General features: G+C 31.9%; 1 protein-coding gene and 1 long non-coding RNA gene across 2 annotated transcripts; both read left to right on the forward strand.

Moving 5' to 3' along the window:
• The first annotated feature begins 5,493 nt into the window (after window positions 1-5,493).
• On the forward strand, window positions 5,494-8,798 carry LOC134728173 (uncharacterized). Its single transcript, XR_010108777.1, has 3 exons — window positions 5,494-6,230; window positions 7,862-8,138; window positions 8,603-8,798. It is a non-coding gene; the product is annotated as an uncharacterized LOC134728173 (long non-coding RNA).
• Window positions 8,799-14,188: 5,390 nt separating this feature from the next.
• LOC134728171 (uncharacterized) lies at window positions 14,189-22,974 on the forward strand. Its single transcript, XM_063592659.1, has 5 exons — window positions 14,189-14,743; window positions 16,451-16,655; window positions 18,173-18,285; window positions 19,515-19,761; window positions 22,745-22,974. The coding sequence occupies exons 1-5, from the start codon at window positions 14,347-14,349 to the stop codon at window positions 22,938-22,940; spliced, it is 1,158 nt and encodes a 385-aa protein (XP_063448729.1). The 5' UTR covers window positions 14,189-14,346; the 3' UTR covers window positions 22,941-22,974.
• The last annotated feature ends 3,766 nt before the right edge of the window (window positions 22,975-26,740 follow it).

Raw genomic sequence — 26,740 nt, forward strand, 5'->3', positions numbered from 1 at the left:
AACTTCCGGTGTGTGTATATCCATCACGTGATTTTGATTGTACCCCTTGAGTATGGTCATCGTCATTATACATCATTTACTCTTTCTATTTCATCTGAAATTTCATCGTTGGAATTTTAAATTTTACACTAACAAGTTATTAAATGTGACTTTTAACATTGAGCATATTATTCATGCAATTGAAAATTACAAATTAAAACTGACATTTAAGTGATCCTATAATAGGGAAATTGTACTGCAAGTCTCGTTTCAAGGGAAAATTGGTTTGAATAAAGGAAACTTGAACCAAATTAAACTTTAGCTGCAGTTTATAAGTGTAGGAACGATGTTGTTAAATTGTATAACTTATTTGATGGTGTCCATATCATGTTTAATTGTTAAACTTGATGATGTGCATAATTGTGAACAAATCACTGATATGTGTAAACTGGGGATCGGAAAAAGATCTACAAAAGAACCATACACTTTTGGATATAACGTTCATGATGAAATACATAATCAACCTCATTGGGTCATATCGTACTGTCCTCGATACACGAAGCAGTTTTTATGCGAAGCGTATGCTCCTATTTGCTATCATCCAGCAAATACAGTGACGTCACATTTACCTTCACGACAACTCTGCGAAAAGGCCAGAAGTAAAGGCAATCCGATGATGCTTCCCTTTGGATATTTTTGGCCTGAATCGTTAAGTTGTGACAAGTTTCCGAGTAAGTTGTCTTTTTCAAAGCATGATTGTTTTGGGATAAATTAGACAAAAAATAATGTATTCTTTGACACATTCAAATTTTCCATTCTCAGCTTTATTCATAACAAATTGAAGTGCAATGTTTCTAGTTAAGGTGGTACCCAACACTTTCACTTAAATTAATTTGGCTCGTTTAATTTTCATAAAATTTTGTCCGAGTATTTACTTTGACACTTAAACAAAAAAAATCAAAATTTTTGAAATTTGAACCGACCGTTTTGTCAGAAAAATTACACTGGTTATATAGCAATTTGACAAACACCAATGTTGATCATTAAGAAGCTTAATATTCCATTAACAACACGACGTAATTAAAACGTTTAACTGATTTTACAGAGTTATCTCCCTGTAGTGATAGGTACCACCGTAAGCATGGGAGTTGATCAACACAATTTGTAATTGAAGACAGACCGGTCATGGAAGTTTAGTTGTCGGGTAGTGTGATGCTCTGATTAAGTAGTTATTTATAATTTGTTGATATTGTTCAAGCTATGTTATATCAATCAATGAAGCTATGATATAAAATGAGGCATTTGTTAAGAATAAACTGCTGTGTTAATGTTTGAACCAATCATGTCTGTTTTTGATAATGGGAAAACATGATAGCTGACAAAAGGCATTATGTCCATGACTGTGAACCATTTTTGTCGAGCCTTCGACTTTAGTCGAAAAAGCGAGACTAAGCGATCCTACATTCCGTCGTCGTCGGCGTCGTCGTCGGCGGCGTCCACAAATATTCACTCTGTGGTTAAAGTTTTTGAAATTTTAATAACTTTCTTAAACTGTACTGGATTTCTACCAAACTTGGACAGAAGCTTGTTTATGATCATAATATAGTATCCAGAAGTAAATTTTGTAAAAATAAAATTCCATTTATTCCGTATTTTACTTGTAAATGGACTTAGTTTTTTCTGCGGGGAAACATTACATTCACTCTGTGGTTAAAGTTTTTAGAATTTTAATAACTTTCTTAAACTATCCTTGGTTTGTACCAAACTTGGACAGACGCTTGTTTATGATCATAAGATAGTATCCAGAAGCAAATTTTATGAAAAAATAAATCCATTTTTTCCGTATTTTACTTTTAAATGGACTTAGTTTTTTCTGCAGGGAAACATTACATTCACTCTGTGGTTTAAGTTTTTAGAATTTTAATAACTTTCTTAAACTGTACTGGATTTCTACCAAACTTGGACAGTTGCTTGTTTATGATCATAAGATAGTATCCAGAGGCAAAATTTATAAAAATAATAAATCCATTTATTCCGTATTTTACCTTTAAATGGACTTAGTTTTTCTGCAGGGAAACATTACATTCACTCTGTGGTAAAAGTTTTTAAAATTTGAAAAACTTTCTTAAACTATCCTGGGTTAATTTGTACCAAACTTGGACAGAAGCTTATTTATGATCATAAGTTAGTAAATTTTGTATAAAGATAACTTCATTTTTTCTGTATTTTACTTTTAAATTGACTTAGATTTTCTTCCAGTTAACATTACATACAGTCTGCAGTTATAGTTTTCAACACATTTATTAGATTCATTAACTGTCCTAGATTTTTACCAAACTTGGACAAAACCTTCTTACAATCATAGGATAGCATCAAGAGGAATATTTTTATTGATTTTTTGCCTCATTTTTGTTGAGCCTGCGATTTACAGCAAAAGTAGGCGAGACACTGGGTTCCGCGGAACCCTTACAAATTTTTTCTTCATATGTCCTGTACAAAGTCAGGAATATGAAAGTTGCTATCTTATAGTTCATTGTTGTGTGTGTTTAAAATATTGTCGGGTATTTTTTTTTTTTTGGCACTTTAGAGTTTCTATAATTTCCTCGTTTTTTCTCTTATAGTTGATGTGTGTCCGTCGGTTTTATTTGTAACCCGAATTTGTTTCCTTTCAATCGTTTGATGACTTTTGAACAGCGGTAAACTATTTTTGTCTTTTTTGGCATGAACATTACACTGCATATGGAAAGTTGTAACTTTAAGAACTCATTGTATACATTAAATAAGAAAACATGTTTACTACAGGTCACATTGGTTTTTTTTAACTACTTCAATCAAGGACATTATGTATATGTGTTTAAATGTGTTTATGTCATGCATATGTCATTTTCTTTTCATTTATTTCAATAAACAAACAAAAAAATAAGAGAAAAGTAAAAAGCTACAAACAAATGATTAAAAGATTAAGGACAACCCCAATGAAAAAAATTGTTTTATAAAAAATTTAAAACGGAAGAAGAAAAATTATTAATCATAGGCAGTGGGTCTTACAAGTCTTTTTTCTAAAATTACAATTAACTTGTTCAATTATTTACTTGTTCGATCATATTTGCACAAATAATATCTTGTACGAAATGTATAATGACATCATAGAAGTGGTTACTTGTACAATGTACAAAAAATAACATGTACTATTTAAATGATTACACAACATATGCATGTTTTGTTTAAATGTACTTGCGGTATTCTGTTCAAGATTATGGTTGCATTGACTTTTTAAAATTATTCAACATCTTAAAACGATATACTACTGTTAAAATTATTTATCTATCCCTTTTTAACATAGGGTCTGATCTCATGAGATGAAATTATTTTTTCTCACTTGTGTTTTTTAATAGAGTTAAGCCATTTCAATTGATATCTTATATTTTGTCTTTCTATATTGTGATGTTACACCATCATTAAAGGCATTTGTTTGCACCTGTCCTAAGAGCGAACCTGATTTTCAGAAATTGTCGTTTGTTGTCGTGATTCAGAAGCGTTTCTCGTTTCTCGTTTGTTGTCGTGATTCAGAAGCGTTTCTCGTTTCTCGTTTGTTGTCGTGATTCAGAAGCGTTTCTCGTTTCTTGTTTGTTGTCGTGATTCAGAAGCGTTTCTCGTTTCTTGTTTGTTTATATAGGTTGGACCGTAGATTTTCCCGTTTGATTGGTTTTGCATTAGTTATCTTTAGGGCCCTTTATATCTTGCTGCTCGGTGTGAGCCAAGTGACGCTCCCTGTTTAAGACCGTACTTTGACTTATAATGATTTTCTTTTACAAATTGTGACTTGGAAGGATAGTCTTCTCATTGGCACTCAACCCACATTTTTTATATCTATTCAATCAATCTTACATGTTTAATATATTTAAGGTCTTATCCAGTATCCAGTAGACAGACCTATTATTTCAACATCTACAACAATCGTCGAAAGCAGAGTGAAGTCTTCCGTTCCATTCAAGCTCAGCATAAGATCATGTTGCCGTGTGTACTCCTACGCGTAAGTTTGCAAGCACTTTTTTAATTACTTCGTCATTCCCAGTCGAATATTTTGTCAGAAACAATTTGATGACTTTAATAGGAGCAATATTTTTTTTCAAATTTGCAACAGTAAACACTACGTTTGAAAAAATGAAAAATTTAAAAAAAAAGGGATTTCAAAAACCTCATGCAAAAGAAATGATAAAAACAATATCGTAAAAAAAAACGAAAAGAATCGAAAAACAACAAACAGACTTGAGCAGCATTCATTTAAAGACCGCTGATTTTTCGTTAAATAGTTTGACATTTTGTCATTTGAGCTACCACAATATAGACACTCATACTTTCAATGCACAATTCCACAGTATATCCACCTCCTTTTGGAATAGTTCAGGCAGTAATAGTAGATAACTTCTGAAAACAGCTCTATATTAGTTATGTAATACTAATCTAGTAACATTAATATAGATTTTATGTAATTTTAATCACAATTTAGCCGCTTTATAACATTATACTGGTTTAGTTTTACTTATTATTGATGGTCATGTAGTGTCATTTAGTCGCTTACAAACACGACCTTTCGGCTTGGTGGATAATTTTTTTGTAATTGTCTCATTGGCATTCATATCATATTTCCTCATTTGTTTAGCAAAGCGTTGAATTTTTATTATTAGAGGTAGGAGAACAAATCACGAACTAAGAAAATCTACAAAAACAATGCAACTGTACAGACCACAAAAAACCATGTATAATCATAGATCTCAAAAATGATCGAGTTGAATTTTTAATATACTTTGACTAAATGAACAACATATCTTTTGCTACAGTTTGTTACTTTTTCTTCTTAGAAAACATAATTTTGCGCTGTTTTCAGAACACAAGAAATTGATAAGATATCTTAATGATTGAAATCTCGTTATATCAATTTGAACTGAAAAGCAACTGTTGTAAATAAATTTGATGTATTTTCTGTCTTCTGATTGGTTAAAAGTCTGTGTTTTTTTTCCAATGTTGTCACTCTTTATGGCGACACGCCCTCTCCGACGTTACGTTTTCATACGCCAACATGTGTATACGTTGTTAATGTTAATAGCAATAATATAAAAAAAGATTTCTGAGCCTTATTTTTGATAGAAATTTATTTATGATGAATGGCAATAATTCATTTTGATTTTTTTTAACAATAAAATTATTCTAAATTAAATAACAGTCATTCATTTAAAAGAATAATAAGTAGTATTTATTATTAACTTAGGAAGAAAGAGTTTACACTTCCTGCAGACGAGGGTTTGCTCTTGAAAACAGCAGACGTCAGGTACTTGAATAAACCAACTGTCTCGTGGGAAGCTACATCAACAGCAATCTCCGGCGCAGAGATCACATATCCGTTCCGTTTAATACTTTGTAACACTACACTCAATATGACGAGGTCATATTAAGTGCAGTATTGCAAAGCATGTATGGAACGGATATGAACTCTGCGCCGGAGATTATATTAGGTAGCACTCCACAATTAGAAAATAAAATTAAAAATGAGCCCCAAAATGTTTTATCATCTTCTTTTCCTGGATTTCTAATACATTAACCTAACTGTTTGTGTTGTACATGTGCATATGTATGTAATCAGTATCTTCCATAGATTCAATTTTTCAAAGTTAAAAGGGTGAAAATTAATTCCTTGTATGTGTATCCATGGCAACATTCAGCATTTATTTACCATAAAATATTGCAAAAAGGGGGGTGAACATGTCATATATCCCCCCAAAATTTGGATCAAACTAGAATTTCAATGCCTTTGAGTGATACCTTTTTAGAAACTGTTTTCTTAAATCTTCCTAATTATCAAATAAAAAATGGGTGTCTTTCGCCTCATTTTTTCGTAAAATCAAATCACAAAGTTCGTGCGATAAAAAGTTGGAAAAAAACATTATAATAATTGCCGGACCAATGTATGGTATGGACATGCAAATACGGACTGTCATACAGAAAACAGCCTATATTACATACATTACATAACCTTGATGTTCATATAAACCCAATACAAAGGCTATTTTAATACTCAGCTATCCAAAAATGAATTTTATTGCACACTAGCTCTCATATTTAAAAAATCCACAGGGGCCAAAATGCAAAACTACACACCTAACTGTGGAGTGCTACCTTAAGTGCAGTATTGCAAAGCATGTATGGAACGGATATGAACTCTGCGCCGGAGATTGCATCAACAGAACAAATAGGTAATGTATTCTTGATGTTTTTTGGTTCATTTTTGTCTATTTTTTATACACTTTATATGTTTTGTCCATTATCTTCTATCCTATCAAACTCTATTCGCATATTGACGTATTAGCAGCGTTTATTGTGATCGCGTGATCAAACGCCTTCCCTTATGTACAGTCTTAGTATGTCAAATGGAAATGTCACTATCATTTAGCACGTTCTAATGAAAATTGCTTCTGAAGATATTTCTTCTGCAAACAAAATGGATTCTTTTTTTTTTTTATTAAATGTTCATAGTTTCTTGTTATAATAATGAAATAGATATTTGTATATATGAAGCGAAATCACTATTTCAAGACAAATGATAATTTGTCAACACCTGAAATGAAATGTAGGAATAGTTTAGTCAACAAACAAATTCAAAGTAATATTTTTTCGACTCTTGTTTTGGTATATAACCGGATGTGAAGTACTATAATTTGGTAGTTTGTATTTACAATGTACCTATCATCTAAGTGGCAAAATACGTCACTTAATTTTTTTTTTTTGGTATTTTATAAAAACCATAAAAACTGTACACAGTTGTGAGTTAACATTAGCCCATAATCGGACTTTGAAAAGGATGAAACAGTTTTGATCTAGGAATACAAAACGACGAGATGCATCAGACGCCGAGTCGTCAATTATGATGATAAGTATGCACCTAAGGACATGATTGTTTATTTAAATTTTTTGACTGCAATTTAAACAGAAATAAGGATTATAATGCAATAATACAATATGGTGATGTATTATTATTGCAAATGACACAACTATGCAGAGTGCAAATAACTTTCAAAACAGCAGCTATAAGTCATTTCAAACGTTTCAACAATGAACAACACCAAGAGCGCATGTACTGTATAAAATGCCCTGACACGACAAAATTTCAAACATTTCAATCGGAAAAAAAATAATTACCCAATTAATGCTTAAGACATAATCGACAAAAGCTGATAGGACAGACAGCAACAGACGACAATTTTACATTGCACGGTTATGTAAGCATAAGTTTCGTTTCCCACAAATGTAATAAAGATACTGTAAACCAACTTATTTTCGCGGATACTTTAATTCGCGTTTTACCCTTTTAAGATCACTTCGTGGCTATTTAATTTCGCGATTTTCCGATTGACTTGATGAAGTTTTATAAGGAAAGATCCAAGTTAAACATATTCGCGACGATTTATATTCGCGTTATTTTCCTATTCGCGAAAGTCGAGAATATAAATCGCTCGCGAAAATAAGTTGGTTTACAGTAACCAGCTTTTGGTGGATTTTTACAGCTACAACCATGCGATTTCGTTATTTTTATGACTATTCAGACCTACAAAAAGATTCATCCTTCTTCCTATTAACAAATATTATTGGTACATCATTCTAATAAAATTTTGACAAAATGATTCTGAACTAAATTGGCCTTTCCACTTCAATTTTGATTCGAGCGTCACTAGCAAGTCATTATCATCCAGTATAGACAATTATAAGCTTTATAATTTTTACGAAACTTCTTTACAGTTAGCGACACAGTTTTTAATAAAGATATGATATTTTCATGCATCTTAAACTCTATGCAGGAGTAACCACAGTACAAAGTATTTCGTTTTAGGGAAATATTTCACGCTATTGATGGTGACCGAACACGCTAACAGTTCTGATTACGAAGTGAATAAACATTGGTACATTAATTGGATGGTAACTTACATACAAGATAGAGAGGTATCGGGTGGAGTAAAGCTGAAGGAATATGAAGGGCCACTTCAACTTAAGAATACTTACGTTGATCTCAGTCCTCAGAACGCTTCAGTGTACTTTCTGTTGTACAACCATCAAGATCCTTTAGACACATTGTCGTTTGGGGAAAATACCTACCCTGAACACTAATGGTAAATAAAGATTTTAGATGTTTTAAAAAAAATTATAAAGTTTGGGATTAAAAATTGAAGTCTTTTATAAGTTTTGTAAGGCAGATTGTATTCAACAAGGTTTTAGTTAAGGTCTATACGCTAACAAATGTACACGTGTTCATTGCGGAGATTTTATTTGTTCGGTAGAACATGTGCCCATTAATACTACATTTTGCTTATCAATATGGCAAATGCTTTGAAATATAAGTTTTCCTGACAACAATTTAAAAAAAATAGTATACAAAAATTAAAAAAAAAAAGACTTGTAAATGAAAAGAATTAACTACTAATTGTCAAGAACATATATCGTCTATAGTTATCCTATATTACACATTTGATGTCGTACGGTATAATGCTGCAGACAAATGTGTCGATTGCAGAGGTTCCATCCAACCTTGTTACCAGTCAGTTATATATTCTAATTAAGTAAATGTTCATTGTAGGGAGTTAATGGACAAAAGATCCTTTCAGGAATTTAAAGTTGCATCAACATCAATAACGATTGAAGAAGATGAATATGCTAGATTCAAATTGGGTCAACACCCAGCAAATTCAGAATCAAGTGTGTGTGAAGACATCGAAGGCTATCCAGAAAACTGCAAAGAAAAATCAACGCTAATCACAATACTCAGGAAATAGATAAACACGTTTCTCTGCTGTAATATTTTGAAAATAAAATACAAGTTTTAGCATCTATTTTTATTGTTCTACTCATTTTATTTAAGTTTTCTTCCGTAACTTTATTGTACAAAATGATTTCTCAACTTCTCCGTATAAAAGCAGAAAGCTGTTCAATTTATATCGTTTTCCTTATACATTAATATACAGAGTTCTATGATATGTTAATGATTTAATGCAAACACTATTTTCAAATTGACACTCTGTTCATATAACTTGCACATGTGCAATGTAAACTCCTTAAAAGAGGGACGAAAAATACCAGATGGACAGTCAAACTAATAAATCGAAAATAAACTGACATCGCTACGGTTAAAATTGAATGATTAAAAAACATACAAACAATAGTACACTTGACACAACATAGAAAACTAAAGAATAAGCAACTTGAACCCCACCAACAACAAAGGGTTATAAAAGTAAAGGTAATACCATCTGAAAGAAAATAAATAGATAAAATATAGAAAAAAATGTTTGTTTTCTTCTTATTCTTTTTGTTCACTTTTTGATTAAAGAGTTCATAAAAGATCTGATTTTCTCTTAATAAAGCCGTTAGCTTTCTTGTTTGCATTGTTTAATATTTGTAATTTGCAAAACTCTAGTGAATATCAGTTCAATCTAAGAGTGACCTCGAGTAAGAAATTCATTTTAATCTATTATAATCTATAAATAATTCTTTAACTTTGCTAAGAAGAACATGTATTATTCGTCAAGAGACAGAGGTATGAACTCGTCCGAAATGATATAGCCACCTATAGATAAAAATAAAGCAAAACTTGACTGGACAACATGTATTATTCGTCAAGAGACAGAGGTATGAACTCGTCCGAAATGATATAGCAACCTATAGATAAAAATAAAGCAAAACTTGACTGGACAACATGTATTATTCGTCAAGAGACAGAGGTATGAACTCGTCCGAAATGATATAGCAACATATAGATAAAAATAAAGCAAAACTTGACTGGACAACATGTATTATTCGTCAAGAGACAGAGGTATGAACTCGTCCATATTGATATAGCAACCTATAGATAAAAATAAAGCAAAACTTGACTGGACAACATGAATTATTTGTCAAGAGACAGAGGACAAAAGGCAACCTATAACTGTTAACACTAAGCAGTATAAAACTAAAAATTATTAACTGCCTTCGTGTTTAGATACTAAATGTTACGATCTTTTTACTATTTTCAGTGAACTTTCATAAATCATGAGATAAAATGTCAAATTTAACACTGCATCATAAAAGCAGTTTGTAATGCGTATGTATAGACTTCGTCATTATTTTTCCAAAATGGCAATTGTTAGATTATATTTTGTTAAACATACTAATATAGGCTTCATTGTTTGTCTATCTATTTGAAGCGATTTTTTTCATTTACTTTTTCATCTTGTGTTTTAATCAGTGCGTTTCCAGCATCGTATGTCCTTTTATTCTGATTTAGAGTACTTTTTCGCAATTTGATTGGCTGATATTGCCCTAATAAATTTCAGTACAATTTTTTATTACGTCATTAGGAATTATCTCCTTTATACCATTGACCTAAAAAAAAAAAAAAAAAAGGGAATAAAAATTGAGTTGCTTTATAGTCGTAATATTTTCAATTTTTCACAGTTTTAGTTTACATATCTAAAATATATTTGGTTGATATTGTCCTTTATTGAATATGAATATAAAAATATGTTACATAACAAAATCGGGATAAATTCGTTACACAGTGTTCAATTGTCCTAATACGGAATTTATCGGATCAATACAATTCGGATTTTATTAACCCAATAAATTCTCGTATTAAGACAATCGAACACTGTGTAAATAATAATGTTTGTCTACTGATGTATATTTTTTAAAGATTGATTATTTGAATTGACAAGTTTTATTCCACCCTCTATTTTTCAAGACTGTCTTTAAAAAGTCAGAAACATCGTCAGTTGTCTTATGTTTTATCTTCATGTCACGTCATTTGGGTGTATTCGAAAGATATATATATATATGAGTGTGCATCAATTTGATATTCATCTATTAATGATATGTTGTTATGTTCTACGCTACTTTGGATAGTTGTGAAAGGAAACAGGATTATAATTTAACACGTCAGACGCGCGTTTCGACTGCATGAACTCATCAGTGACGCTGAGATAAAAAATAGTCGCAAACAAGTACCAAGCTGACGAGCATTGAGTACCAAATATTCTAAAAAAGTTGTGACAATTGCGTCTAAGATAAACTATATCCTAAGTTTTTGTTTTATAAAGGGAAATTTATAAAAATGACCATATAATGGATATGCAGGTCAACACCGAAGTGCTGACTACTGGGCTGGTGATACCATCGGTTACGAAACGTCCACCAGTTTTGACATCGACCCAGTGGTGTAAATAGTTGTCACTGGTACCAGGATTATAATTTATACGCCAGACGCGCGATTGGTCTACATAAGACTTAACAGTGATGCTCAAATCAAAATAGTTATACAGCCAACTAGTTATGCAGTTGTGAACCAATTTGATATTTATTACTTATATGTTTTGATCTAGGTGGCTGTTAACTTATAAATATACTTTTGTCTGCACACAAGTTAAAAGTTCCATTACCGGTTCAGAAACAATACGAACCAGACCCTAAAGTGATCAAATTATATTTATTTGTAGCTGCAGGTTTTATTGATTTCAAGACCTTTTCTGTTAACAACAAGACCCGAATCTCATAAACTCGATAATAAAACACGGGACTTCCGGAATGTTCGGAGAACCGACAACCTTGCTTTGGAAGTTATTATGTTAAGTTCACTAAACGTAACCACTAATTAATAATTGATTATTGTTTGGTTCACATCCTGTACAAACAGTATCATTATACAATGATACTGTTTGTGCAGGATGTGAACCAATAATTGTGTAATGATACTGTTTGTGCAGGATGAGAACCAATACTTGTGTAATGATACTGTTCGTGCAGGATGTACACCAATTATTGTGTAATGTTACTGTTTGTGCAGGATGTGAACCAATACTTGTGTAATGATACTGTTTGTGCAGGATGAGAACCAATAATTGTGTAATGATACTGTTTGTGCAGGATGAGAACCAATAATTGTGTAATGATACTGTTTGTGCAGGATGAGAACCAATAATTGTGTAATGATACTGTTTGTGCAGGATGAGAACCAATAATTGTGTAATGATACTGTTCGTGCAGTTTGTGAACCAATTATTATGCAATGATACTGTTTGTGCAGGATGTGAACCAATTATTATGTAATGATACTGTTCGTACAGGATGTGAACCAATTATGAATGAAATTAGTATGGACTAGTCTAATATATATATGTCGTGTTCAAGTTGCGATTTTGTACAGGTTATAACATGTACAAAAATAGTGTACATATTATAACTTGTATAATGCAAAAATACAAGTTATAACATGTACAAAAGTACCTCATCCATGTAATAACCTGTACAAAATATTGCTTAAAAATGGTTTTAACTTGTACAAAATCGAAAAGTAAGGATATTTTTCTATTATCGCAACAGATGATATTGACCTCGATAACATTTCATAGCTTTTGTATTATTCCTTCATGTTATTGTGTTTTGTCCTTTTTGATACAGTTAATGTCCAGGGGTTGGTATTACGAAGCATTCCTAAGACCTGTCATAAGATATATCTTAGGACATGTCTTATGATCGATCCCCTTATGACTATCTATGGACATATCTTTATTTGATGAATTATAATTGTGACGGTCAACTTTGAAGGCAATAGTTAAATACTTTCTTTCTAGTTGACACTAAAAGACAGAAGAGGATAGCCAGGATAGATGTGTCTACAAGTAAAATTGGGAATTGAAATGGGGTATGTGTCTAAAAGACAACAACCCGCCCATGGAGCAGACAACATCCAAAGGCCACAAATACATGCTTTCAAATTAGAGGATATATATTTAAAACATCAAAATGACATTCGCCTCATGCAATTATCTTATAGTTTATAAACAAAAATTGAGTTATAAATTTACATAAGTCATGCTGAAGGTCAAAAATGTTGAAGAGTAGATTCAAAGAAATTGATAATGAAGCCTGGTCCAATGAAAACTATTTCAGCTCTCTCTTGCTTTTACAGAGTAAGCATATAAGACATTGTTTTAGTCTTTGCATGCTATAAAAACGAGAGGGAGGAGTATTTCTCAAAATTATTAGGAATCGTTCTTAAAAAATTTAAAAGAATTTAGTTACTAGTATCTAATGTAATTGTCATTGAGGAATGCAAGTTTTCAGTATAGATAGTTTCACACTTATTTAAGCCATGATGGACTGCATAAAACATACAATTACATGAAAACACATTTTGCCAACACAAGTCATGAAACATATATTTCTGAAACTTTGTGATCATTGTCCTCTACAGAAAAAGACACGTTCTGACCTATTTATTTTTGTTCTTTATGCATTGGTAAATTTAAATGTATATTTTACTTCATTAAGATTTATTTTGAATTTTGTACAAGTTAAAACCATTTTTAAGCAATATTTTGTACAGGTTATAACATGTATGAGGTACTTTTGTACATGTTATGACTTGTATTTTTGCATTATACAAGTTATAACATGTACAATATTTTTGTACATGTTATAACCTGTACAAAATCGCAACTTGTACACGACATATATATGATTTGTACATATGATAAAATTTGGAGGGGAAAATCCGACTCGGACTTTCACCTCATATTTTCATTGGTATAAGTTGAGTCCAAAATCGAAAGGAAAAATAAAAAATCTACTTAGTTTTTAGAAAATTACCCTTTATGGCCTATTAAGTCTTATATGAAAAGATAATTAAATGTTATGGGGCAAAATATTTTTCATAAGAAACAAGAAATCCAAACATTTAACACAAATTCCAACAAATAACAATAAAAAAATATCAATGTGATGTCGTTTGTTATGCTCATGGTGATCTTTTTGGGATCCGGGAATTCTTTTCTTCGAATTTCGGGATGTCAGGATTAAATATTTTTTAAATCCGGGTCCTCGAGATTTCATGTTTTATAGCCCTGGATTTTGGGATCAGGCCCCCACCATCCCCCTCTTTTATGACCTACAAATTTCTTATGTAATGTCGTTGCCTAGTTGCATATCAGATTAAAGTCTAGATAATTTCAAGCAAATTATATGTAAAGATTGTTGAAGTCTGTAATGGTTTACTTTTGAGAAATTGAGACTTGGATAATGGACACTCGTACTATATCTTCTTACACTTATTTATAGATTTAATATCGACCTTAGCGTGTAAGTGTTTTGAAGATAAGTATATTATATGTGACCTTTAATAATGAGTAGATTAGTCATACAATTGAAAATTACAAGTGGCACTGACATTTAAGTGATCTTATAAAAGAATAATGTTGAATGCAATTTACATTTATAATGGAAATCATTAAGAAAAACAAGCACTCTAGCTGAGTTTGGGAATATATTTTGCATCGTTTTACAAGTGTAAGAATGATGTTAAATCGTGTAGCCTATTTCGTTTTGTTCATAGCATGTCTAATTGTAAAATGTGATGCTGCGCGAAATTGTGAACGAATCGCTATTCCAATGTGTAGAGAGGGCATTGGATATAAATTTACACAGTTTCCAAACAGATTGGGACATATAACTCAAGCTGAGAGCGGTTTAGAAGTACACGTGTTCTTTCCGATAGTCAAGGTTAAATGTAGTCCACACTTTAAGCAGTTTTTATGTGAATTGTTTTTTCCTAGATGTAATCGAGTAGATCCGTTGTTGCCACTTTTACCTTCACGACATCTTTGTGAAAAGGCTAGAAATGATTGCCAACCTCTAATGAATAGATTTGGATTTTTTTGGCCTGAGTACATGAGATGTGAGAAGTTTTCAGGTAAGTTGTCTTTTTCACAGCATGCTCATTCAAATTAAATGTTTTATGATTAAACAACACGCAATTTTATTCAAAGTAAATTGAATACAGTCTAACCATTGTTCCCAGATGAGCATATAAAGACTCAGATCGTTGTTCGGTCTCTGATCGACGTTCGTTCCACAAATCAACTTCCACATCTGACGGCACAATTAAATAATAATCCAAATTGACGGCTAATTTTGCTGTTCCTCTAATCGACGTCTTTTTGTTGTTCTCAAATCGTCGACGCTCGATGTTTTTGGCTTCTCTAATCCATGTCTGTTTTATAGACTTGTCGCAGTGGATCATATCTTTATCAAAGGGTGAATTGAAACTTAAACTCTAAAGTTGTTGAAAATACAAGACCTACTATTAAGGATGTACACCTCTGAGGAGCCAAAAAATTCTAGAATTAAACTTTTGTTCTTAACCTGGTTTTTGGGTTTAAAAGACTGTAACGAAATAATTGGTGAAGAAAAAATCATATGGTGGTGCACTTCTTTTTTTGCTACGGTCCTTTGAAAATGCCCAATTTTGATGATTTTCCCATTTTTCATCGATTTTCACCTATTTTTGGGCTATTATTGTGAAAAAAATCACAGTTCCACAATTAAACTTTTTTTTATACTTTCTAGAAAGATGAAGGGGACCAATCTGAATAAATTTTACTTAAAAAATCATAGGTAGGTGTTAATATAAGAAAGTTTTATCATATTTTGACGTTTTTTGGTGTAAAATTTACCATGCTGTCAAATTTGTATTTTTGTGATTTTTCTCAGTTTTAAGAACAAAATACATGTTATTTCAACTTTTTTGTTATAAATGATTGGAAAAATACATATCTAAGAACTTTGAAAAGACCAAAATGATATGGGACGTACATGATTCTTGTTAAATCATTTTTTGTATCCCTCACCCATTTTCTCAAAAATTTTGATAAATATACTGACTTATTTGATCGTAAAATTTGAAAACTGGATTACTCAAAAACCGTTCATTGTAAATACACAATTTTTTCACAGAGTTATGTTTGATTATAATATTTTCAAAATTCTTTGATATTTTCCACTTGTATCACATGTTTTGGAAATAGTTCAAGAACGAGATTTCAACGAGACTGAACGAGACTGAAAAGTCAGAAGAATACATCCTTAAATAAATAATAATAGTTTTCAACAATTTGGCCGTACAGTTTTGTTCTTTCTGTTTTCAAGTGTCTGTATGCTGCCCTCTTGATGTATTTTGATTACTAGTATCTTTGTCCTTGATTTGATTTGTCATTGTCGTACTATATATATCCCAATTTATTTGTTTATACAAACTAGAAAGGAAAAAAACATATTTCAGGAAGATATACGTCTTTCGCCAAATATTAATACGCATGTAGATATATTACTAATATAATGTGGGTGTTCATCTTATCGTCATTACTGATGTTTGTCTTTTTATGTAAATAACAATATAAAAAAAAACAGTTAAAGTTTCTTTTAACTACTTCAAAGAAGACAATACAATACAGATGATATAAACAAAAATCCATTTAGACATAAACGATTGAATAACATTTTAATACATCGCATGGAGAGTGAAAGACGTTGATTTCATGACTAAAAAAAATCACATTCAATTACTCTACTATCTTAGAAATAGTACATTGTGTTAGATTGTACCTCTTATTATTTACAGACGAAAGTGAGACTACACAACCATTACAGAAACCTCAAACAGTCAGGCCTGTGATCAAACCTTCAACAGTCAAACCTATCATTTCAAAGTCACAATCTTCAACAGTCAAAAACATAGTAAAGACTTCGTTTCCATTTAAGCTCAGTATAAGATATACAACCTCAGCCATTACGTTTGAGTCATGTTGCAATGTGTTCACCTACGCGTAAGTTTGCAAATACATTAATTTTTTCTACGTACTTTTTGGTTTTATTTTTGTCACATTTGGTCACATATCGTATCCACGATGAGTTTATTTTGTTCATATACGATTGGATGACTGTAATAGAAAATATTTGTTTTCAAAAGCTGCAACAAACATGAAAAAATAAAAATGGAACTCCAAAAACATCAGGACATAGAATAGACGAACAACAATTTCGACCAACAAAAACAAAAACTTAAACTAACAAAACAAGATCACATAAAGAAAACCATATAAATATGAGCAATATGCACTAAGATGAAACCATAGGCGGGCCTTTGCTTAAATTTGTTACCCATTTTTCCATATGAGCTCGAGATGAAACGATATAGATATTTATACTTTCCGTATACAATAACACTATTACAGTGGAATCATCTTCCTGTGGTAATAGTTTATGCAATATTCTTTAATAGCTTCAGGAAACCGCTCACTCCTGTACATGTGTTATTTCTCTGTACTGTTTTGATAGCATTAACTGATATTGTATATAGTTATAAATATGGTATTTCATTGCGCAAAATAATTAGTTTCTGCTTACTTAGACATATACTAGTCAACAAAAGAAACGATACACGACTTTAGAATAAAATTTATCTAAAAGTATTAAAACTAAAACAAACTGAGATACACTCTTTTAAAAGGCTTTCATCTGCAATCGGAAAGTAACTAAATTCAATGTAAACAATCATAGGGTGCAAATTATGTTTGTGGATAGTTAGAAACAAAATCTACACATAACTTCCTAAGTACTAAGTGAATTTTTAAATTTGTTTAAACAATATGCTACTCAAATAATGTTCATATTGTCACTAATGGTTTGAAACTTTTTTTCTTTTTATGTTAAATCTCAAAAAATGCAAAAAAAAGGAAAAATTGTTTTTCGTCTCAAATCAGTGTTTCAGATATGAAAACAACACACTGTAAATTTGAAATCTTCAAATGTGTATTATAATTCACTATACACATACTGTCAAGGGTAAATCAATTGAAAATGTTTACATTTTAACGATTTCTTGTAGGGCCGATCTTTACTTTACAAATAAACAAAGAAACTGTACGATTTTTAAAAAAAATTGATGACAAACATTGTCTTTATCTTTTAATGAGAATTTGGCATCATTATTTGGAACTTCTGTTCTATAAATTGTCGTTTTATGTAAATTTTGTCCAAAAAATAAATTTCGCGAAATGATGTCATGAGAGCAAAACATATTTTTTTTAATGGATTTATATGGTCATGGTCATTAAATATTACTACCTTCAATATTAGTCCTATAAACAGAAAACTTCATCTGTGATTTGAAAAACAGTCGTGTATCGTTTCTTTTGTTGACTTGTATTGTTTACCTATGCAAGAATATTTTATCATCAGATGTCGATACAATATACACATAAATGCTTCTGCTTATTTTCATTCATAAATTTAAACCAAAAAGCAAGCTGTCATAATAGTATAAGTGTTTTTATTAATTTAGCAAGAAAGAGTTTACACTTCCTGACGACGAGGGAATACTCTTGAAAACAGCAGACGTCAGGTCCTTAAATAAACCTACTGTTTCGTGGGAAAGCACTTCAACAGACAAAATAGGTAATATATGAAGATCTGGATGTTGCAGGTCATTCAATTTTATATTCTTTATTGTTTGTGCCCGAAACAATGCAACAACTGCAATGAAATGAAGGATTAATTTCCTACAACTGTCAAATTCACGGGAATATTTTTTTAAAACCATTTTGATATGCAACCGTATGTGATGATTTGTTGGTTTACGTTCATTTCTCAGAGGCCACATTTTATATCAATATTTTCAATATTTTCGTAAACAAATAATGATTTCTCATTGGTTACATTCTATAAAAGTATTTCACAATACTAATAAAAATACTTTTACTTAGTATTAAGTTTAACATTCAAAGTTTGACCATAATCGGACTACAGATAACTTTTTGACAATATCTATAAAATTGTGTGTCCAATGCAACGTTATGGAATTTTGAGAACAGTTATGACCTAAGAATATCAAACGAAAAGATGCATCAGACGCCGAGTCGCCAGTTTGGATAAGCCTGCACCTTAGAACATGAAACTAAGTTTGTAATTGAAACAGACAAAAGGATTCATATACAATATTGTGATGTATAATTATTGCAAATGGCACAAGTATACGGAGTGCAAATGACTTTGATGAAAGCAACTATACATCATTGCACGGAATTTAACAATGTCGAACACACCAAAGAACCAGAGAATATTAAGTTATGAAGGTCCCCAACACGACAACATTTTAAATAATTAATCAAGAAAACCAATTGCCCAATGTATGCTAAAGAAATAAAAGAAAAGTTAAATAAGGCAGACAGCAACCAACGGCAGTTTACATTAGACGGTGATTTTTGCATGTGTCTCGTTCCCTATCAGTCCCATATTACGTAGTTAGTTGTTTCTATGACTATTTAGCTTGTAGTAAGATTAATACTTTTATTTCCATACTTCCTTTTAACCAACATCGAGTACATAAGACAATGAAAATGTGACGTGTTCTGAACTACATTTGACCTTTTCGCCTGATGTATGACGTCAGCGTAACTGGCTACTCTGGCTACCCTCTGTTATCTTTCGTCTCTCTTTGACATTATCTTCCAGCATGCACAATTATAAGCCTCCCGTGACAGCTTTCAAACCAGATTTAATCCAACATTTGATAAATAATACGACAGTTGTTATCCATTCGTTTGATATGTTTGAGCTTCTGATTTTGATATCCGTACTTTCTGTTTTTGGCGAAATAGTTTTGAATAAACATATTTCTTTTCTAGGGAAATATTTCACGTTGTTAATGGTTACCAAACAAGCCAACAGATCTAATGACGAACCTAATGAAAATGGGTACATTAATTGGATGGTAACTAACATACGAGGTAGAGAGGTATCGGGTGGAGTAACGCTGAAGGAATATGAAGGGCCACTTCCACCTCAGAATACGAACACTGACGTTGACTTTCTGAATGAGAACACGGTAGTCTACTTTATGTTGTACAACCATCCAGATCCATTGAACAGCCGGTAAATACAGAACTTAATATGTGTTTATATTATAGACAATAACTGTTTATTGACTTCAAATGTCGGCTGTATTTGTACGAGGCCAAGAAACAGGTGTAATGCGGGCTTCAGCAAGCCTTTACTCTTGTTTCGAGTCGAGTTTAACATATTACTAGTAAAAAAAACTCAGGATTAAAAACTGATATCTTGTTTTGGCTTTATAACACTGTTTTGTTCCAACAATGTGGTCCGTGTAACACTTATCAATTCAAAATTTTAAAAAGTTTTGAAATTTTAGATTTTTGGAATTTTGATCAAAGTTTTAAAATATCAAAATTTCAAATTGTGTTAAAGTTTTGAAATTTTGAAATTTTAACCAAATTATCAAAATATTAAAATTCTAAATATAGTTTATAAATTTGATAGTTTAGGAATTTGATCAAACTTTTAAAATACTTAACCTTACGTGCAATTTTGATTATTTCACTTTTTGAAAGTTTGATTTTAATAATTGTTGATCAAAATATCAAAAATAGAAAAGGGGCGAAAAGAGGGATACCTGTAAACACTGATGTAAACAGGGCTCTGATAACAATCATTCTTAGTTATAAATAAATAACACGAAATATATCAAATCATTTTTAATTACAAAATGAATAATGTAAAGAAGAAGTCGTTCTTTTTTTTATGAAACATATTCGACGTCACATGGGATAACAGTATCCTGAAACTTTAAGGTTGTGCATCTATCAAAAAAAAAACTATTGAAACCGGAATCAAATAAGTTGATTTCAATCTCTTATATAAGGTTAGCGTTTGAGATAAATAATTGAGAACTATTTGGTGTTCCCAGTGCCCAACATTTAGAAGTATCAGTGAAAACTGACCAACTCGCAGTAAACCAAATAGTATGGTTCGCCTTTTGATGTTTCTGATGAAGGTAGATCCAGAAAAAGCGCTTCGGTCGCATGCAGCTTTAAACGTTTTGTTTTCTTTTTTATCGATTGCAACATCGTTTCATATTATTTTAATGTCTTAACGCCAACAGACATATACATTTTCAATGCGGAGACTATTTTCCTTTACAAGATATGTGTTTATCAATATTTGTTTATTTATATGTCACACGCTTTCAAATATAAGATAAATTTTCTGACAATTTAAAAAAGAAGATGTAGTATGATTGCAAATGAGACAACTATCCACAAAAGATTAAAATGACACAAATATTAACAACTATAGGTCACCGTACGGCCTTCAGCAATGAGCAAAGCCCATACCGCATAGTCAGCTATAAAAGGCCCCGATAAGACAATGTAGAACAATTCAAACGAGAAAACTAAAGGCCTTATTTATATAAAAAAAAATGAACGAAAAACAAATATGTAACACATAAACAAACGACAACCAATGAATTACAGGCTCCTGACTTGGGACAGGCACATACGTGAATAGTGTGGCGGGGTTAAACATATTAGCGGGATCCCAACCCTCCCCCTAACCTGGGACAGTGGTATAACAGTACAACATAAGAACGAACTATAAAAATCAGTTGGAAAACGCTTAACTCATCAGATAGACAAAAAATTAAACTCTTTCGAATGATGGTTTATCAAAAAAATAAGAGAACGATTTTAACGACATCGAGACTCACTTACGACATGCGTACTTAGATGTTCAGATACAAATTTAATTGTCTGATCTACTAATTAACCGATTTATTCCTATTTCTGATATAACATATTGACTGAGTGGGAAATATCATGGCTGGTAATGAATTCAAATCAAGAGTTGCTTACCCTATGTTCTTTTATCGGTAATTCGTATATTTTCCCTTTGATCTCGCTACCTAATATTTTCGAGTAACAACGTCCTGGCTGTATCACTGGAAATATTAGGCAATGCATTGCATGACGTCATAACATTGCGTGACGTCATAGTTACAGATAAACAGAATAATAGGTAGTTTCGTTTTTGATACTGACTATATCATGTTTAATATCTTTACTCGCCCTAACGGGCTCGACTAGATATTCAACATGATATAGTCAGTATCAAAAACTTAACTACCTATATTTCTATATATATTCGAAATAGACCAAGCGAAAGAGTAACTAACAGGTTATTTATATCCAGTATGGTAAATGTACGATATTGTGTTTCTTTGTTAAATATTTGATTGTGTTTATATTTTTTAAGATTATAACATCATGATCACTGCTGTATCCCTTTTTTACACGTTGACCTAAAATGTCTGTTTGTTTTGATAAAACGAATCGTAGTCAATATGATGGAATTTTATGCAATGGTCATACAAGCAAGAGGTTAAGCTGACATTAAAACCAGGTTTATCAACCATTTTCTACATAAAAAAATACCTGTACTAAATCAGAAATATGGCAGTTGTTATCCATTGATTTCATGTGTTTAGGCTTTTGCTTTTGCAATTGAATAAGAAAATTCCGTTTTGAATATTCCTCGGTTGGTATCTTTATCTTACTTTTCAAAAGATAATTTGTATGTGTCTTCAAAAACCGAAAAAAAGGTTTTGAACGTGTACTGTCAATATTGAGGAATTTGGAAGAGTAGGAAATTAGTGCCAAATGAGAAAATCGTGTAAACAAAAAGAATATATAACAAACTTTCCTGTGACGTGATATATTGCTACAGACAAATCGTCGATTGCAGAACTTCGAACAATTTGTGTTTGACGTCTATAGTTATCAAAGGTACCAGGATAACTAATAATTTATTACGCCAGACGCGCGTTTCGTCAACATAAGACGCATCAGTGACGCTCATATCAAAATATTTATAAATATATAAAGAACAAAGTTGAAGAGCATTGAGGATCCAAAATTCCAAAAAGTTGTGCCAAATACGGCTACGGTCATCTATGTCTGGGATCAGAAAATCCTTAGTTTTTCGAAAAATTCAAAGTTTTGTAAACAGGAAAAAAATACCACATTATTGATTTTTATTTATTTAGTATATTTCATTGTAGGATGTTGGTGCACAGTAGCTTTTTTACTGACTCTAAAGTTGCATCAAAATCGATAGCGATTGAGGAAGATGAATATGCTAGATTCAAATGGGTTGAGAAATCGGCCGAATCAGACTCGAGTGTATGTAAAGACACCAAAGGCTATCCCGAAAACTGCAATACTCAGGAAACAAATGAACACGTTTCTCTGCTGTAATATTTTAAAAATGAAATACAAGTTCTAGCATGTATTTTAATTGTTCTTTTCATTTTAGTTTAACGTTTTCTTCCGTAACTTTCAATTGTACAACACCGTTTCTCGTCTGCATCAAATCAATGCAAAAACGCTGTTTCATTTATAACCAGTTATCAAAGATACTAGGATTATAATTTATAACGTTCATTCATGGAATATATATATAAAGATTTTTGAGTTATGTCAACGAATTAATGCAACGAACATTTTAAAACTGACACTGTTAAACTAACTTTCACATGTGCAATGTTAACTCGTATTACTCATACCACCTGTAAAAGTATGAATAAAAAAGAAAGGAAAAAAATAATGTTAGTCCCAATAGTTATCAAAAGTACCAGGATTATAATTTTATACGCAAGACACGCGTTTCGTCTACATAAGACTCATCAGTGACGCTCAGATCAAAATAGTTAAAAAGCCAAATAAATACAAAGTTGAAGAGCATTGAGGATCCAAAATTCCAAAAAGTTGTGCCAAATACGGCTAAGGTAATCTACTCCTGGGGTAAGAAAATCCTTAGTTTTTCGAAAAATTCAAAGTTTTGTAAACAGAAAATCTATAAAAATGACCATATAATTGATATTCATGTCAACACCGAAGTGCTGACTACTGGGCTGGTGATACCCTCGGGGACGAAACGTCCACCAGCAGTGGCATCGACCCAGTGGTGTAAATAGTTATCAAAAGTACAAGGATTATAATTTTATACGCCAGACGCGCGTTTCGTCTACATAAGACTCATCAGTGACGCTCAGATCAAAATAGTTAAAAAGCCAAATAAATACAAAGTTGAAGAGCATTGAGGATCCAAAATTCCAAAAAGTTGTGCCAAATACGGCTAAGGTAATCTACTCCTGGGGTAAGAAAATCCTTAGTTTTTCGAAAAATTCAAAGTTTTGTAAACAGAAAATCTATAAAAATGACCATATAATTGATATTCATGTCAACACCGAAATGCTGACTACTGGGCTGGTGATACCCTCGGGGACGAAACGTCCACCAGCAGTGGCATCGACCCAGTGGTGTAAATAGTTATCAAAAGTACAAGGATTATAATTTTATACGCCAGACGCGCGTTTCGCCTACATAAGACTCATCAGTGACGCTCAGATCAAAATAGTTAAAAAGCAAAATAAATACAAAGTTGAAGAGCATTGAGGATCCAAAATTCCAAAAAGTTGTGCCAAATACGGCTAAGGTAATCTACTCCTTGGGTAAGAAAATCCTTAGTTTTTCGAAAAATTCAAAGTTTTGTAAACAGAAAATCTATAAAAATGACCATATAATTGATATTCATGTCAACACCGAAGTGCTGACTTCTGGGCTGGTGATACCCTCGGGGACGAAACGTCCACCAGCAGTGGCATCGACCCAGTGGTGTAAATAGTTATCAAAAGTACCAGGATTATAATTTTATACGCCAGACGCGCGTTTCGTCTACATAAGACTCACCAGTGACGCTCAGATCAAAATAGTTAAAAAGCCAAATAAATACAAAATTGAAGAGCATTGAGGATCCAAAATTCCAAAAAGTTGTGCCAAATACGGCTAAGGTAATCTACTCCTGGGGTAAGAAAATCCTTATTTTTTTGAAAAATTCAAAGTTTTGTAAACAGAAAATCTATAAAAATGACCATATAATTGATATTCATGTCAACACCGAAGTGCTGACTACTGGGCTGGTGATACCCTCAGGGACGAAACGTCCACCAGCAGTGACATCGACCTAGTGGTGTAAATAGTTATCAAAAGTACCAGGATTATAATTTTATACGCCAGACGCGCGTTTCGTCTACATAAGACTCATCAGTAACGCTCATATCAAAATAGTTAAAAAGCCAAATAAAATACAAAGTTGAAGAGCATTGGGGATCCAAAATTCCAAAAAGTTGTGCCAAATACGGCTAAGGTAATCTACTCCTTGGGTAAGAAAATCCTTAGTTTTTCGAAAAATTCAAAGTTTTGTAAACAGAAAAACTATAAAAATGACCATATAATTGATATTCAAGTCAACACTGAGTGCTGACTACTGGGCTGGTGATACCCTCGGGGACGAAACGTCCACCAGCAGTGGCATCGACCTAGTGGTGTAAATAGTTATCAAAAGTACCAGGATTATAATTTTATACGCCAGACGCGCGTTTCGTCTAAATAAGACTCATCAGTGACGCTCAGATCAAAATAGTTAAAAAGCCAAATAAATATAAAGTTGAAGAGCATTGAGGATCCAAAATTCCAAAAAGTTGTGCCAAATACGGCTAAGGTAATCTACTCCTGGGGTCATTTCTGGAAGCTCGTCAAATATTCTGTTTGTTTTCTTCTCAAACTTGTTTGTCCACTTTTTGATTTTGAAATTCATGGAAGACCTGTGGTAGTCTGTTAAAATATAACGTAGCTCAGGTTGGTGAAATATATGTTTATGGTATAGAGACTTAAAATTGTTAATAATTGAGGATTGTACGAAATTAATGTTTTACTGTTTTGTAAGGCGTTTGGCGATTTCACTCTGTGGGAGAAAACAATATACAGATATCAAAGAGAAAGGTATGCTTAAATATATCTCTAATTGAAAATATTTGGTTAGGTCACAATCTTTAGTTTGTTGTTTTGTAGACCTTTTGTTTTGTAATGGAGTTATTGTAGTTCAGTGGTTGTCGTTAGTTGCTGTGTTACATATTTGTTTTTCGTTCATTGTTTTGTACATAATTTGAGCCGTCAGTTTTCACGTTTAGATTGATTGGATTTTTTAATTTTGGGGCATTTTATAGCTGACTATGCTGCACAGGCTTTTCTCATTGTTGAAGGCCCTGTGGTGACCTACAGTTATTAATTCTTGTGTCATTTAGCATCCTTTTGAAGAGTGTCTGATTGCTATTATACCACATTTTCTCTGTTATATCCCCTGCATTTTAAAAGGTATGGTGTCGTATTCTCTCTTTTAAAGCTGTGTAAAGAGGGAAATAGTTGTCATTGAATCAATGTATATTGCACACACACTTCAAAGTAAAACCACGAAAATACCAAACGTCGAGAAAATTCACAACTGATATTCCCAATTCAAATGGCAAAATCAAAAGCTCCAATACATTATACTAATCGATAACAACAGTCATATTCTTGGTTTAGTACAGGCTTTTCTTATATAGAAACATTGTGGATTAAACCTTATTTTATAGCTAGCTAAACCTCTAAACGTGTAAATACATCTTTTGCGATATAACCTTAGATGCTGTTGGTCATGGTGTATTTAAGTCGTCGTTGGTTGTAACCTGCCTTTTTAAAAAACAAAAATACATTTGAACAAAAAGATTGATCCGAACGGATGCAAAACCAGATGTGTACACTGAACGAAGCAAAGCTAGGTAATATTCTAATGCAATTAGTTTGTAACAATAATTTTTCATTGGACGTTGACAAATATTTTTAAGGGTTATATTCCACGTTCTACCATTCCGTAACTAAGAAAGCCACCATTTTGAGTTCCGATGTTTTTGTGGTATGTTTTTTCTCAATAAATAAACACGATTGTCACATTTTTGGCCTCAAAATTTCCTTTTTGTCTATAATGAAACCATTATGGAGCATACGAAAAGTACAAATACGACAGTAAAATTTTCCCTTTAATTTTCCCTTTACGAAGGCCAAGCTTAAAATACAATATAGTTATTTCCTTATTTCATTCTGTATATCGAATGCGCAATTCAAACTTAACCTGTTTTAACTTTTCTATTTGATTTGGAAAAGTAGTATCCAAACTT

The sequence above is a fragment of the Mytilus trossulus genome, chromosome 8, assembly GCF_036588685.1.
Source record: "Mytilus trossulus isolate FHL-02 chromosome 8, PNRI_Mtr1.1.1.hap1, whole genome shotgun sequence".
Classification (NCBI taxonomy): domain Eukaryota; kingdom Metazoa; phylum Mollusca; class Bivalvia; order Mytilida; family Mytilidae; genus Mytilus; species Mytilus trossulus.

What these genes read in the sequence shown, in the direction of transcription:
- LOC134728171 (XM_063592659.1), top strand. Translation starts at nt 14,347, where the DNA reads ATGATGTTAAATCGTGTAGCCTATTTCGTTTTGTTCATAGCATGTCTA. An exon ending in GAGATGTGAGAAGTTTTCAG is followed by an intron (nt 14,744 to 16,450) that starts GTAAGTTGTCTT and finishes TATTATTTACAG; the next exon opens with ACGAAAGTGAGACTACACAA. An exon ending in CACTTCAACAGACAAAATAG is followed by an intron (nt 18,286 to 19,514) that starts GTAATATATGAA and finishes TTTCTTTTCTAG; the next exon opens with GGAAATATTTCACGTTGTTA.